This window comes from Marmota marmota, unplaced genomic scaffold, assembly GCF_001458135.2.
Source record: "Marmota marmota marmota unplaced genomic scaffold, marMar, whole genome shotgun sequence".
Taxonomy (NCBI): Eukaryota; Metazoa; Chordata; class Mammalia; order Rodentia; family Sciuridae; genus Marmota; species Marmota marmota.
In genome coordinates, this window is record NW_025999853.1 from 28,639,033 (window position 1) to 28,656,011 (window position 16,979).

At 33.8% G+C, this 16,979-nt stretch overlaps 1 protein-coding gene across 4 annotated transcripts in view; it reads right to left on the reverse strand.

The window, feature by feature from the left end:
* Positions 1-16,979, reverse strand: part of Otogl (otogelin like) — a 124,998-nt gene that overhangs the window by 38,166 nt on the left and 69,853 nt on the right. For all 4 annotated transcript variants that reach the window (XM_048804626.1, XM_048804619.1, XM_048804614.1 and 1 more), the window contains 7 exons: positions 16,606-16,725; positions 14,901-15,017; positions 13,519-13,675; positions 12,752-12,778; positions 7,200-7,367; positions 5,261-5,539; positions 1,667-1,784 (listed from right to left, as the gene is read on the reverse strand). In XM_048804626.1, the coding sequence (XP_048660583.1) occupies positions 1,667-1,784; positions 5,261-5,539; positions 7,200-7,367; positions 12,752-12,778; positions 13,519-13,675; positions 14,901-15,017; positions 16,606-16,725 (986 nt within the window). The remainder of the gene's footprint in view (positions 1-1,666; positions 1,785-5,260; positions 5,540-7,199; positions 7,368-12,751; positions 12,779-13,518; positions 13,676-14,900; positions 15,018-16,605; positions 16,726-16,979) is intronic.

Consider the following 16,979-nt stretch of genomic DNA (forward strand, 5'->3'; position numbering starts at 1 on the left):
GGGGGGGGGGGGGGGGGAGGTTGTTCTTATTTTAAAGGAAATATAATTTCCTTCCCTCTTCTATAGAACTTGACACACAACAGGGCATAGTGGTTCAAAGCATGATTTCCCTGCTTACAAACTGTGTGACCTAGAGCAAATTGTGTAGCTTCTCTGTGCCTCAGTTAGTTTTCTCCTCTGCAAATGGAATGAGATTGTGCATTTTACAGGATAGTTTATATCCTGCTGAAGCACATAATATGCTATTTGTTACATTTACTTCTCTAGACCTCATCCCATTGTACTGTCATTATCTGCCTTTGTTTCTTAGTGCATTCCTCTCTCTAAGGATGTTCTGGAAAGCTGGTGTTCACCAAGAGTAAAAGTTCATAGATATTTCATGTAAAATGATGCTTTCAAAAATATTCCCTCCTCCTACTGATCCATTTACTGTTCCCCTTTACAGCAAACTCTCTGTTTAAAAAATGCTGGTTACATGCTCTGATTCTACTTTGCTTCTTCCTAGTATCCAGGTCACTAAATTCAATGAACAATTTTCAGTCTCAAATACAATATCCTCAAAAGAAGATTCTACAATTTTCCTCTAAGCTGTTCCTCCTGACATTGTTCTTATCTCAGCAACTAGCAACACAGTGTTCTATGAAATCAAATTATATGAAATTGCCAATAGTTGACCAATTTTGACTACAAAAGTGGCAGCTACATATGGTTTTACCCAAAAAATGCTGAGGCCAAATTTGAGTCCTTAATTCTTCTTCCTCTCCTCACTCACATGAAACCTACCAGCACCCCCTGTGGCCCTAAATTTAAATTACATCCAGAATCTCATCACTTCACTGTTGCCCAAGGCTACCAACCTAGTCAAATGCCCTTCTTCTGTTGTCTGTGTAACTGACCAGTTCTTCCCTGTCCTGTCCTCCCGCCCCCATCAGCCCATTCACAATACAACAGCCAAACTAATTTTTAAAAATATAAATAGATCTTGTGCCTCTCCTGTCCAAAATATATCAAGCCTTCTGTCCAAAATATATCAAGCCTTCCTGTGTTACTCAAAGTCCTTACAACACACTGCAAGGCCTCATCTGATTTGCCTACCACTGTGGTCTCTTCTACAACTCAATTCTATCCACTTTGCTCCAACAATGTCCTCCTTGTTAATTCTCAAATACACCAGACATGTTCCCATGCCAGGAACTGTTCTCAGATCAGATTCCTTGCTTCCTTCCCATCTCTGACCAGATGTCATTGTCAGTGTATTCTTCCCTGACCACCAAGTTAATCTAGCAAACGCATGCACACACCTTATACTCTGTCTCCCTCACCTTCCTTTCTTTTTTCTCCATAACACCTTGTAATCTACCAATATGTTTCATTATATACTTAACACTTGTGATTATTTTCTGCTTCAACCTAATAATGCACAGGCTTCATGAGGGCAGGCACTTTTATCTATTCTGTTTAATACTGTATCCCTGGCAGCAAGAATTCCTAACACATAACAGACCCTCAACAATTGTCTTTCATCAAAATAAAATAAATAAATAAATTAGTATATTTTGCATACATAAATTTTCATGAGAATGTTTTAAAATCTAACACAAAATTTACTGAGACCAGAGGACTGTAAATATTGGAATTTGCTTATTTAGTGGTAAACATTACTTACGGTGGAAGGAATTTACACGCTAATGCTTCAGGGTCACTGCATGTTTTAAAACAGGGAGAGGCACAAGGTTCATATCTCCATTCACACATCCTCCTGTAAGGCACTGCTGCCTGGATTTCTGGGGAAAAAAAGGTTTAGACTGTATCCATTTTTAACGCACAGCTTAAAAACTAATAGTTTATGATATCAAAGCTACTGTATAAAAATATTTTGATGGCTTGAAGACCAAAGCATTTCTTGCTCAGATGACATATCTAAATATTAATCTATCTCCCAAAGAGTTTTAAAAGGAAGGGGTTGGAAGAAGGAAAGTTCTAAATCTTCCTTTCTCTACATTTAATGAGTTTTAACTGATTTTCATATCAGAATAAAGTGCCGACACCACTTTTTTGCAATTTAATTTTTGCAAAGTAATTTTTTTTCCATTATTCTATTTTATCCTTGCTAGAACCCTTTTGTGTACATATTATTTCCAATCTCAAAATGAAGAAATCAAGGCTTCAAGCCACAAAGAGACTTGCCAACTTCAAACAATTAGGAAAATGGCAAAACCAAACCCATAGGTCATAACCACAAACCTGGAGTAAGAATTTAGTACCTCGCCTTGTACATGATATTATTTGAATATTAAAGAATAAATGAATGGATTTGAATAATACATTTTTATAGTTATAACACCTGCCCTGATTGAAGATTTTTCTCCTGTAAACTGCCAATACCTTCCTCTTTTTACATCCTAGAGAAGCCCCTCAGTAGTAGTTCAAAATTATCTCTGAACAAAAGAACATAGAGGGGAGAAAATTCAAGACACTGGTATGGTTCATGGACTTGGGATACAAAATTCAAGTATGGCAAAGAAAATAAGACTTCTTGAAGAGTGACTATTCATCTAAACTAATCTTAAGTTCCTGGGCTCATGGATCCTGAGAGAGGATTAGTCCTAAGACAAAGGATAGTGCATCCCACCAGAGTTTCCTAGGTTTAGGAAACCCACAAAGATCAGTTTCTGAAATTCTGATGATGCCATTAGCTGCAGTTCTCTGAGTCATAAGCAGGCCTGCTGGGTCTGATTCTAATAGAATAAATTTCTAGAGTAAAGGGAAAACAAAGGCTGGTAAACTTCAACTTTTAATTTTAAGTAAATTCAAGTAAAATGATCATATGTGATCTATGCAATGAGGTGTAGGCATGCCAGTGACTTTTTCTCAAGAGCACACCACAGAAGGCCAGGTCCCCAGATGACCTTAGCTGGCTCCCACCTGCAGTTATTACAATAAGTGTACAATGCTCTGAGAATGTACCATTCTGAGATAAAGAGGAACTATCCGGACAGCCCAGATTCCATCTCCCTCCCACCTAAAAGAGGAAAATTTGTCTAAGCAATGCCAGTGGCCTTAGAGTACAGAAGCCAGAGTGGACTGCATTTGGGGTCCCTCAGCTGAAGTGCAGCTTCATGAACAAATAAGACACCATCTGCCCTTGACAATTTTCCTGAGCCTTGGGGCACTGGTTCACTGAGGACCCTAGGCTTCTGTTAATTCTTGCTGCCTATACAAATGAAATAAAGTTATCCTGTTGGACCTCTGTTTTATCAAACTAGAACTAAGAATCCCAGTGGTAGAAGTTTTGGAGTTCCTTTTGCCTGGCTTAGAGACCCTCACCAGGGTAGAACTCTGGCAGCTAGATTTGTGCAAAACTTCCCACCAGACTTAGAACCTTTGATGGAATACAAGTACTCTATTCAATAGGCAAACTTTTGAAGCCAATTTGAATTCTTTTTAATCCAAAGATTTGAGAGGTTTTCGAGAACTTATGCAAAATAGAAATGGGTTCTCCCTCTGAGACTGCTTCTGGGGGTTGAGTTGGTTAAGATGAAATAATTTGCTTGGGAGACTTAAGGTGGAATCAATCTCTTGGATTTTGAAAACAGAACATGACTTTTAAATATTGTATAAAGAAGTGAGATTATTTTCTGAAACTCTTTCAATTTTTATAGACCTCTAGCAATTTAATTGCTGTAAGGCTCTACAGAAACAAGATCCGGCTTTTGCTAAACTAGGGAAATTCTCTAGAGGTCAATAGAACCAGACACCCTTGAAATCAAAAGACAGAGATAAACATCTTGTCCCTATCACTGACAATGAAACTAATCAGAAGTTGCCTTCTAGGAAAGAAAAAGTAACAAGTAGATACTAACACCAGGCATCAAGAAATGGTGAGTTCTAATCCCAAAGTCCAGACAGTACTGTAGAATACTTGGGGTAATAGCCATAAATTTTTCTTTAGGGTTGTTCTTATTTCTCCAGTTATACAGATGAATAAGCTGATGGATAGCTATATTAAGAAACTTATTTAACAACATATAACTCTACTTATATAAAGCAAAAAAAAAGATTCTACCATTAAAAACAATCAAAAAGGTAAATAGAGAGCCTACAGAATGGGAGAAAATCTTTACCACCTGCACCTCAGATAGAATATTAATCTCCAGGATATATAAAGAACTCAAAAAACTTAACACCAAAAAAAATAACACAACCAATAAATAGGCTAAGGATTTGAACAGATGCTTAACAGAAGAAGAAATACAAATGTCAAAAAATATATGAAAAAATGTTCAACATCTCTAGCAATTAGAGAAATGCAAATCAAAACTATACTAAGATATCATCTCATTCCAGTCAAAATGGCAATTATTAAGAATATAAGCAACAATAAATGTTAGTGATGATGTGGGGGAAAAGGTACACTCATACATGGGTCATGGAACTACAAATTAGTGCAACCACTTTGGAAAGCAGTATGAATATTTCTTAGAAAATTTGGAACGAAACCTGTATTTGACCCAGTTATCCCACTCCTCAGCATATACCCAAAGGACTTAAAATCATCATACCATAGTGACAAAGCCACATCAATGTTTATAGCAGCTTAATTCACAATATCCAAGCTATGGAACCAACCTAGATGCCCTTCAATAGATGAATGGATTTAAAAAAGTGGAATAAACATCCTTTTTTGTTATGTGCTGTAAATTTTTATATTTGTAAAATATATCAAATTAAAGTTTTTTATTGAGATATTTGACTAATTATACACACATACACACAATGGAATATTACTCAGCTATAAAGAAGAATGAAATTATGGTATTTGCAGGTAAAAGGATGGAACTGGAGGGTATCTTGCTAAGTGAAATAAGCCAATCCCAAAAAAACAAAAGGCCACATGTTCTTTCTGATATGTGAATGCTAACCCATAACAAGGGAGGGTATAGAGGGGAAGTATAGAAGTTCATTGATTAGACAAAGGGGAATGAAGGGAAGGGAGGAGGAATGAGAATAGGAAAGACAGTAGAATGAATCAGACATAACTTTTCTATGATTACATATGAATACACAACCAGTGTAACTCCACATCATGTTCAACCACAAGAATGGGATCAAAATTGCAATGGGTTGCACCCCATGTATATATAGTATGTCAAAATACACCCTACTGTCATGTATATCTAAAAACAACAAATAAAAAAATAATAAGTGTTCTTCATACTATAAATTCTCTATTCTATTTTCAGAGATCTTGGGAACATACCTTCTATGCTGAAGCTACTTGACTGTTTGAATTCTTCAGAATCATCATATTTTGATGCTTTGACACTGGAGTCTGTGAATGTGATGAAAAAGCCCTTCTTGCTGTATAATTCAAATGCACTGTAACCAGGAATCCAGAGGCTCTGATGGTGGAAAAATGTTGCTCTCCGATGAAAGGCTGAGTTTGCTTCCCACAGCTCCAACCTAAGAGTGTCATCATTGTGGACACACAGAAAATAGTTGGGTCTTTCAGCAGATTCCAAGGAGACAAGTGCCAAAGCTGTAAAACACAGAGCAGTGTTTTGACAACTCCTTGGAGTCTCAGGAGGAGGCAGGTCACTAAGCACATGATAAGTACATGATACAATGTACCTATAAACTTGAAAAAACACTACCATGCAACTGCCATACATATTGTCAATTTCAAATATTTCAGAAATGAATTCTGAGATCTCTAAATGAAAACATAGTATTTTAAATGCAGTGAATAACAATGATAGCTTTCTCCACCCCAAAATCAATCTTGAGTGACTTGTATTTTTCAAATAATTTATGAGGCCTTTTGGGAGGAAAACAGAGCTATCAACGAGGATTCCAGAATATACAGTTACAAAAAGGAACTAAATGATTAACTGGAAGTATATTTGTATTTGCAAGTTTAACATTATTAAGTGCACTAAATCTACAAACAGGTAGATTGGATGATAGAAAACAGTGAGAAAACAGAGAAATAGATCAATTTAGAAACTTCAATAATTCTGCATTCTTAATGAGTGATGTTCTTGCAAGACATTTTTCTGCATCAAGAAAAGATTATTTACCCAATATTATTGTTTATTTCCAAAAAGATGATTGAATGACTAATGAGCAATTAGGCTTTACAAAATATTGTGGAATGAACATTCTTTTTGTGCTTTAAAATTTTTCTTTATATTCGTAAAATCTATCATATTAAAGTTTTTTTAATTAATATATTTGACTAATTTTCTGAAATAAACATTATTTGGATTTTTCTCTCAAGAACATTAGTCATTGTAAATCATAAAATGAAGAACTCTATCATATTCAATTTTATTTCAAAGGCACTTATTGTGTGGTAAAAATCTACAAGTCCCTCTGGTGAGCACTGGAAGATTCAAAGAAAAGAGAAATTTTTGTATGAGAAAAAAAAATGTGTCCAACATAAATTAAAACTTCAGAAAGTGGCAGATGCTTCAAAAATTTCCTTTTTAAAAGAATTCATCCTAACTGGAGACTGGGAAGACTTCTTGGAATAAGTAAAATTAAGTTGGATTCATTGGACTCACTCATTGAAAAATTTATTCATGAACTTAAACAACATGCCATGTGTGGTTCTAAGTCAAGCACATAGTAGTAACAACATAGTCTAGCGTCACTGGGCCAGAGGGAACCTACTACCAGTCAACTAGATACCAAGTACAGACCTGCAAGTGCAACCAGTAAATGTAGGATCGGGTTCTAATAACCCAGGACATATGAGACTCGCTAAGAATCATGTGCTATTTCAGTGACTGTCTACATTCTGATATATACACTTGTTATTTAACTTCTTTGATATCAAATACATTTTTTCTTTTACTTTGATCTGACATTAAAATCCTTGAAATGTCAGGAATTAGTGGATGGACTTTCAAAAATTTCAAATTAAGTTCTGTCATTAATACTGAAAAAAAAATGTAAGCTGTGCTTTATTAGACACCAAAAACTCAAAACAAATTGCTGTTAAAAGAAAAATATGCCACTAGATAAACAAATTATTTTACATGCAAAAGAGATAGTGTTTCATGGGTTAATGTCATATTTGTACTCTTTAGAGAAGCTAGAAAAATATCCAAAATATAAAATTCTCAAGTATTTGCTTAATGAATAATGAAAATCTGTAAATAGAAAACTAAATTAATATTTTCAATTATACTTACATGATGCCTTCTCTTTAAAAAGGCCTGGCGTGATCATAAAATTAAAAAATAAGTTGCCATGCATACTACTTCTTGGCAAAGAGAAAATGCTCCTACTAGTCATATTGGCACCAAGAATAAGGCCACTCTGTCCATAACTTGCCAGCATATATGGTCCTTCTCCAAGCCCTACATAAGTACAAGTAGGAGAATTACAAATTAGCATAGGGTTTTATAATCTCAATTTATTATTTCAATAAAATGTTTTAATAACAAAAAAACTCCAAAAATGTTGAACAACTAAAAATTTATCCCTAATAAAATAACTGAACTCTTTTTTTCAATAATATACTTTAGAATATATCATACATATTTACAAATATATAATCTGGGATATACAGTAAATACACATGAATATGTATACATGTATGTGCGAATACATACATGCACGTTTCTATCTCTGTATATGTCAAACAGAATTGGATAGACAATTGACTTATGCTTTCTGAGCCTGAGATTTTCTCACCTATATGAAGAAATTTGTTTAGGTGACTTTCCATTTCTAACATTTCAAGATTCTAATCTATCCTCAATAAACAAAATAAGTTTAACTGTATCAACAGCCACATATTATGACAGTCCTCCAAAAATCATCTCTCCTTAGTGCCAATGTATTTAAAGAATACATAGTCATAATAGACAACATTTTATTGCTCTGGGAATTACTAAATTTCACCAGTGAGGTTTATCTATAAAAAAGAGAAAGCAAGACTGAGTTCAATCAAGAAATCAAAGGTCTTTACACTTAAACTACTATTTCCCATTGCACTTAAATAGTTCCCAACAAGGAAGAAAATATTCAAACCATTAAAAACTAATTAATATAGAATCAAGCCTGAAACTCAAGAGTGATTTTTTTGCAAACTTCTTCTTATAAAGATAAGTTATCAGTGACAAATGATTTCATTGCTATTCAAAAAATGTAATTATATTTTATGATGAAATCAGTTTGACTTCACCCCAATTTCTATGTCATTTAGTATTCTTAACATAACTGAGTATTATAAAACTTTGAAGCATCTTCTCAATCATCAAATATTAAATTATATAATTACTGTCTGTATACTTTTAACAGATATATGTGCATGAGTATATGCTTGTGTGTGCTATAGGTTATTTTAAATGTCAATATACCTGCACTAGATTATATCATAAAAGATTGTTATTACTCTTGATATATTTCACTTTCCACTTCTCTCATTTTTATCTCAAGCACAATTTTACCTTCCCAGCCTACCCTGAAGAAGAAGGAAAAAATTCAACAGATGTAAACAGGGTTTTTCTCCTTAAGGACTGAAAACCAGGCCTGAGGAAAGGCAAGAGGGAATTAGATTGAAGGGATAAGTAGTCATCCAAGTATGAGGATCAAAATTTCTATCATGCAGACCAAGAGGAGGAGAAACTCTGAGGACAACTTATGTTCAAGGGTTGTTCCTTTCACTAACTTCATCTGGTACATGTCACCATGGAACAGCTGGGAAACATACACCATAGAACAAGAATCTTGCTGAGGACTCAGATAATTTGAGTAGAGAAGGGGACTTGAAAAACTGTTCCCACACCAAGGCATGGCTGAACAGTTACACTGAAGAGTGTGTCTAGAGCCTGCAGCAATGGACTCAACTCCTTATTACAAATGTACATTACACACAGTGTCACATTGTGAGTCAAAACATAAAAGAGCCAAAGAAATTTAGACCAAATGTTTTCACTACCTAACGACTAATTTTCTAGGAATAACAAGAGCAAAATAACATTAAACTCCCAAGATGCAAATGTACTTCAATTTATAAATATGCAGATTGTGTAAATATGTAAATAATGTATCAATAAGTACATAAATGTACAAGTTATAATGAGATACAAGTCAAAATGAAGAAGTCATAAATATAACAGTCACTTGAGGGCTTGAAGCACCCTCAAGGACACTCAATTGATGAATGAGAAAGGAGATGGACTGCTGAACAAAACCTCCTTTCACCCTGTTGCAGATGCCTCTACTACAGCAGCCCCAAGAGACAACTGTCATGGAAGAAATCCATTTATATAAAAACTTAATGCTTTAAAATTGACTCCCCATTCATTGGTACCTTGCGTCTGGAATATTTTCATGCATTTTCACCACCAATTCAGAAACAAAAGTAACTGACCTTATCATTATTTTTTCTGCAGGAAGAATATAATTTCACTATCTACTAAAAGCAATAAATTCCTACAGTGATTCTTTAAACACAGCAATAAGCAATCCTATCTAATAAAATCATTCTAAACTTTAAAAATTTGCAAAACAATTTTACCAGGATATCAAAGTCCTTCCTCACCTACAACAATAACAATAATAAAACCTTCACATTCTAAGTAAATCCCATAATAATGAACATGAATATATTATGTAGAATCTTTGTGCTTAGGCTTATTGAAGTAATCTCTTCTGTAACCTCTGAATTCTCCTACTATTTTAAAATTTTTCTTCCACAGAATAATTGTTTTTATAATTTCCCTTAAATACATAACTATCTTAATAATCGTAGCTGCCATATGGTAAATAAAGAAAGATCAGTACTTAATGTCCTAAGAAAAGTAGATAAGTTTATGAAGAAAAGTAGATAAGTTTACAAAACAGCTGTGACATTGTTTAGAATAAAACAAATCAAGAATAGTCATTCAAAACCACTTTCTTTTTATGATTATTATCAAGAGCCTCCACAATTCTATAATCTCCTTTAATCATCTGTCTCTACTGCAATGTTTTTACAAACTCTTATTCCACATGACACATGGATTACATTTTATTACTTTGATCACAGTGCCCCTGGCACTACGCTGAGCCTACCAGTGTTATCATGAAGGCCAAATGCCTAGTGTTCACCTTCTGATATGATCAATCTGGTGTTTAAAATGGAACTAGAAGAACTGGTTTAAAGAATTCTCTAGCATATTAGAAAACAGAACCATCACTAGAAGTGCAGCTGACTTGACAGAAGGCAAAATGTACCAAGTAGTAAGCAATAGTGATTCAGCATGCAAAGAAAATTCTGACTCTTTGTGTCCAATGGTCTGCAAAAGAAATGTCAGAAAGTACAGAGGCACAGATGGAGACGTTCACAGCAGAGTTGTATGAGATAAGAATGTTTCAGTGAGGAAGTTACTGGAGCATTTTCTAAAGTCAGTGTGTGCGCACATTATGTAGAACATGAGATTAAAGTATATGGTGTTCATCCCTACAACACTACACAAGGTACACAGAGGTCAGGCTCATTGGCTCTGAAGTGAGACTGTTTACAAGTTCCAGCTAATCACATTTTTAGCTATTTAATCTCTTCTGCCTCAATTTCCTCTTCTGTAAAGTGCTAGTAATAAAATAATAACATATTTGGAAGTTTATATGATATACAAAAAGTAGTTAAGACAGCAAAATCTATTGCTATTTTTACTGTTGCTATCATTAACAGGCAATCAATTCCATTTTATTTTTATTTTTTTATTCATTGTACACAATTGCAGCACAACTTTTCATTTCTCTGGTTGTACACAATGTAGCGTCACACCATATGTGCAGTCATACATGTACCTAGGGCAATGATGTCCATCTCTTTCCACCATCTTTCCTATCCCCATGCACCCTCCCCACTCTTCCTCCTCTTTGCCCAACAAAATTCCTCCAATTTTTCCCATGTCTCCTCCCCAATTTCATTTTAATCATGGAATCCAAAGGACTAATATACAGTGTTTGTGTGCATTTGTGTGTCTGCTTCTGTTTAAAATCTTGAACAAGAAATATTTTTGGTTAGAATTTCTTTAACTACTACAGATTTTTTTTAAATATTAGATTCACCTCAACTTTCAAACTTTCATAGATGTAATAAAACAACCAAATGCTAAAATTCCCTTTTTATTTTTAACTCATGATCTCTATTTCTGCAAATGTATCTATCTAACCTTCATTAGACATTTATAGTTGATAGATCCCTCCCTGGCTCAAAAGTCATCCAAAGTGCCACAGACTGGTTGCTTGATTCAACTTCTCTGTAACTACCATGTTAACTTACCCATCCATCCATTGTGAGTTCAGAGTTTGTCCAGTTGACAAAATGTACCTTCCCTAAACCATCTCACTTGTCTGTATTAGGTTTTGGTGGCTATTTAATTAAATAGGTTTGACAAGAAGCAGACTCCTACTCTGCTATCTTCTGGCATTTTCACTGAGGATATAATTCTGTCTCTTCTTACTTCTATGTCTTAGCTTTAGGCAGCACACCCTCTCAGATTCTCATCATTAATCAGGATGTTTGGTAAGGCTAGATTTTCATTATCATTCTATCAATAAGTTTCCATTCTGGGGTAAGTAAATTATTATGTTTTCCTACAGTGGTGGTAAAATAAATTCTTTATGTTATCATCACATTAATATTGTGTTTGATTTCTGCAACAAAATAAAAAAATGGATTACAGTCCTAGTCTTATGCTGTGCATTTGATCACCAGAATTTATCCTTCCTATCTAACTGAAACTTTGTAGTCTGGACCAATATATATCTCTTGCCTTCCTCATTCACCCCTTACCGCACAGCTCTGATAACCACCATTTTGCTTTCTAGTTCTGAGTTTGACTATTTTAGATTTCACATATGAATGAGATCATATGGTATTTCTCTCTCTGGCTGGCTTATTTTACTTAGCATAATATCCTCTAGATTCACCCATGTTGTTACGAATGACAGAATTTGCTGCGATTTTTTAAGGCTGCATAGATTAAAGAAGGGATTTAAAATGTTCACACCACAAAGAAATGATAAATATTGAAGTGATGAATATGCCATTTGGACTGATTTTATCTTTCCACAATGTAGACATGTATCAAAGCACCACACTGTATACTGTAAATATGTATACACACACACATAATTATTGTCGATTAAAAATGAAATTTGAAGATTTTTAAATAATGTCCATATTTATACATAGTGGTTAAAGGTATGTATTTGGTGTATGCCTTTTATTCTTTTTATTTAAGAAAAGAATCAGGGGCTGGGGATGTGGCTGAAGCGGTAGCGCGCTCGCCTGGCGTGCGTGCTCACGCCTGGGTTCGATCCTCAGCACCACATACAAATAAAGATATTGTATCCGCCAAAAACTGAAAAATAAATATTGAAATTCTCATTCTCTCTCTCTCTCTCTCTCTCTCCCTCCCTCCCTCCCTCCCTCCCTCTCTTAAAAAAAAAGAAAAGAATCAGCTCTACTTATTTATTTATATTATCCAAAAACTATTTGTTGAAAATCTCTTAGTCCTGAGAACTTAAGCTATGTACTGTTTCATTATTTTTCAGGGTTAAATTTTAACATGAATACTCAGAAATTTAGATAAATTTTGAAATTTAAAGTCTTATAAGGTTATATGCCAAATTATTAACTATTTATACTGAGTTCACTGTACAAATTGTTTTAAAAAGTTTTAATCTAAAAATATATCTAATAGAAAAATATAGTGATATTCTTTATTAAAATGTCACATACCTTCATTGTAGTATTCACAATCAAGTGCTAAAAGGGAAAGAAGAATAAGTGTTACACTATAAGAAACTGATCATTTAACCTATATGGCCATTTGTTTATCAATAGCCACAAGAAAGAGCATAGAATGACATAATTATTTAGGAATTTCCTCTGAGTGAAGAGGGTTCCTTAAGGTGATATGTTGTAATTAACTAAAGTTCATAAGATTATTTGAAAGGTAGGCAAATGCACCTAACAATATAGAAACTTCAGCTACAGCTGTTCAAATGATAATCTATTCAGATAGCTAACAACCTTCACAAGTAAATAAAGTAGTCAAATTGGAAAGCAAATTAGAGTTTCACAAAACATACTCTATACTTGTATAATTATGTCCAAATAAACCCCAATATTACATATAACTCTAAAGCATTAATACAAAAATCAAAGATTAAAAACCACATTTGGTAAAAAACATGTTTCTTATGATCAGAATAGTGACATTTCACAGGTGTAAGGGAACTGAAATCATAAATCATAAACAATTTCTCTGAGAATGAGATCTAATTCATACTTCAAATGTTGCAGAGACAGCAGTCAAACACAACAGAAACATTATCTCAAATTTCTGCTGTGGTAATTTGTGATTGTCAAACGAATATAAAAGTTGGGTCATCTAAAATTAATTCCATTTCCATGAGTTCCATGGAATTAGTTCTATGATAAAACAACTAAGATAGAACTTACTAAACTTTTCTACCTGACCACGTTCCAAGTAGGGTACTCACAGCACACCGTGGAGGATCTCCAGGAGACAGACACCCCTTCCTGACAGCACTTATAAGCATAGGCTGCTACATTAGTGCATAAACATTCACAGTCCCCACCAAGATTACAGTTGCACGTGTCTTCATGGCAATTTTTGGCAAAAGAAGTAACATCAATCTGAAGATGAAGTGGAACATGACATAATTTCAATAAGTGCTCTGATTAAAACTCAAAAGAAAACTGGTACATTTTTAAGATTGGCATTATAAGCTTAACACTGCCACCTAGAGTTCTCATTATCTCACATTTCCATGTTGCCAAAAGGAGAAAAGAATTATTAGGCAAATGTCATATCAAAGAACTAGAAGACAAGTAATAAGAATAGCAAGTATAATTACACCATCTACAATATAACATATTAAGATCTTATATTATTATTTTTGGAAGTTTATTGTTTCATTATTGGCATATTTGCCTGGTTTTTTAAAAAGTGCATATTCAACAACTTACATTTGTATTTTTACGTGATTTTTTTTCTTTTTATCTTCCTTTTAGGCAACATCCTAGTGACCACAAAAGACAACGACAATTTCTTTAAATTTTTTCCTATTTACTTAATTGTTTTATTTTCATTGTAATTGTTAAGTAGCTAACAAAAATATAATAAACCCACAGCAGTGGATTCAAGCTTTACAAAATTCTATTTTCCACCTCAAATATTATTAAGGACAACAAATACCATCAGATATTTTCCTTGAAGCCACAGACTTGTTTCACTTATTTTCAAGAAAATATCTGTCAAATATCCTTGTCTGATTAACCAAATTTGTCTATCATTTGTTCTTTCAAGTAAAAATGATGTTCTGAAAGAAGAGCAGCTAACTCAGCTCACAACTCAAAAATCACACAAGTGCCTTCCTTGAGACAGCTAGCATGTGGGTTTTGCAACAGAAATGTTGCTTGATTTTTACAAATGTATGAAACTTCTTTTTAAACTTCTAATGGGACCTAAAATTATTATGCAGGGAAGAAGTTTAGAAATTTCTGAAGAAATTATACTCCATCTTAAAAGGTGCTTCTAAAACCATTTGATGTTATTTTCCATAGACAGATATAAAATTGATACTCCTGCTCAGAAAATGCTGTATAAAATAATATTTAATGAACTAGAACAGATTATAACAAATATTATGCATAAATGCATGCTGTTAAATGAGCTGTAGTGCAAGAAAAGGCAAATCAACATTTAGCATCACTTCTTCAGAAAAACACACTAAGAGATAAGTTAGGAAGTACATCTGAAAAGCTGATGAATAGCTAACTTATCTGTCCCATTCATCTCTATATTAGAGATACCATGGTACCTCTTTAAATTTGAGATTTTAGTTAAGTATTAACTTACCACATTGCGACAGGGAGCAAAAACATCACTGTACAAAATGGAGCACTCTTTCTTGGCATAAGGAAATTTGTTTTGATGTGCCTCACAGGGTTTTATGGTTTCACTTGGATCTTCGCACTGTTGAAACATTTTAAGGAAGAAAGAGAAGTTTTTCAAGAAGTGATTCTCAAGTTGAAACCAAAGTAACTTGATTCCATTCATGACATGGGCAGTCAATGTATCCCATTCTTTTAGACAGGCTCTACCTACAGCACCAGCCCTTATCCATATATACTATTGGTTATTAGAATGTTTTATTTTTTTAAATAATTGAACAAGAACTTAAAATAATAACATTATTAGAAAGAATAGGATAACTTTAATTTTTCTTAAATGCAACATTTACATGACAAATTCTACAAGCATAGACCTTGTTCACTTTTACCTCTTTTTTTTTTTTTTTTTTTTTTTTTTTTTTTGTCATTGACCATGCTCTGAGGAATTTTATGTTCTCAGGTGTGTAGGCTCACCTCCCATACACTGGGCAATTTAGCCTCTATCTAATCTAACTGCCTGAAATTGCCCTGAGACAGTTTCCTTCCCCTCTTAACAAAGTTTAATCCTCAAACCTCTATTTTTCTCATTCTATACATATCCTCACTTCAACAATATGCATATACTAGCAACTACCAAATCCCTGTTTCCATCCCAGATCTCATTCCTGAATTTTGAAACGGGACATTTCTACCTAAGTACCTCCTGGTCTTCTTCTCTCTAGACACAAATTAAACTGCACTTATCTCCATATAAGCCCCCACTTCCTCTATGCCCTGCTTCAGGGAAGAACAACAGCATCTGTTATTTCAAAGCCACAAGGTAGGAATGTTTCTTGAGCCCCCAAATCCATCCTTCCTAATGCAGTCTTTCATCAGAGGCTGGTGGTTCTCATCTTCAGTGTTCTTGAACAAGTAGTTTCTCAATATTGACTGACAATGTTTCTAGCCGGAATATAGAGTCCCCTGCCCCTCTTTTTGCAGATCTGTACTTGCAATCTAGACATTCTCTATTTCAACTACAACCACCTTGAGATTTTGAAATTAATTTTATGTATCATACTCTCCAGCCTTACAGGCACCTGCTCCTTCCTTTTCCTGTTATGTTCTTTCTCATAAACTTCACATCTTCAACTCCATAAATTTAAAGAATTCATTTTCATGGTACCTTCTGTAGGACTCTGCCCTGGACCATCTGACCTCCATGTTGTATGCACTTCTATCAAAGCATCTACCTCAGTATATTTTTTTCTTAATTTTTCTACTTGACCTACTAATTAGACTCTAAATTCCTTAAGGGGAGCTGAGTTTTATTCATACTCTGTGTCTGTATATAATGGAAAACACTATGCTAAATAAAACTTAGTGAATGAACTTAGGGTGGAGAGAGAGATGGGAAAAAGCTGATCGATGAGCACTAAGCTGCAGTTAAATGAGCAAGCTGCTCAGGCCATGCTGTTACACTGATGTCCTCATTTATGGAGACAATAACTTTTGCATTATAAGTTTGTCATAAGAATTATATTAGAAGATAAATATGAAAGTTCATTAACCACAAATTACTATAAAAAATATGTAAAAAAAATCTAAATTTTCTTCTGAAAAGAAAATGTCCTCCTAAAAATTTCTTAAAATTTTTATTTTATTCTAAAATAAATATACATTCAACTCACCTGTCCTAATGCCCAACTATCTCCAAACACCTGAGCATTTCGCACTTCCAAGTTATTAGATGTGGTCATATCATTTGAAGTACATTTGTCAAAGTTTCCACACAACCCTGATAGTTTGTTCTAAAGTAAAAGAAAATTATCATGAAATATTTTATATTTATTTTAACATTTGAGTATTCATAGTCACTAAAACATGAAATATTTAAAATATACGTATAAGACTTACATAAAAATAATTTAAAAATAAATGTTTTGAAGAAAGTGAATTTTCATACCTATTTAGTTATATTTGAAATTAATTTAAATTCTCAAAAATATTTTATCAGCCTCCCAATCTCATCTATCTATACTTGCTAGCATCTTAGCATTGATAC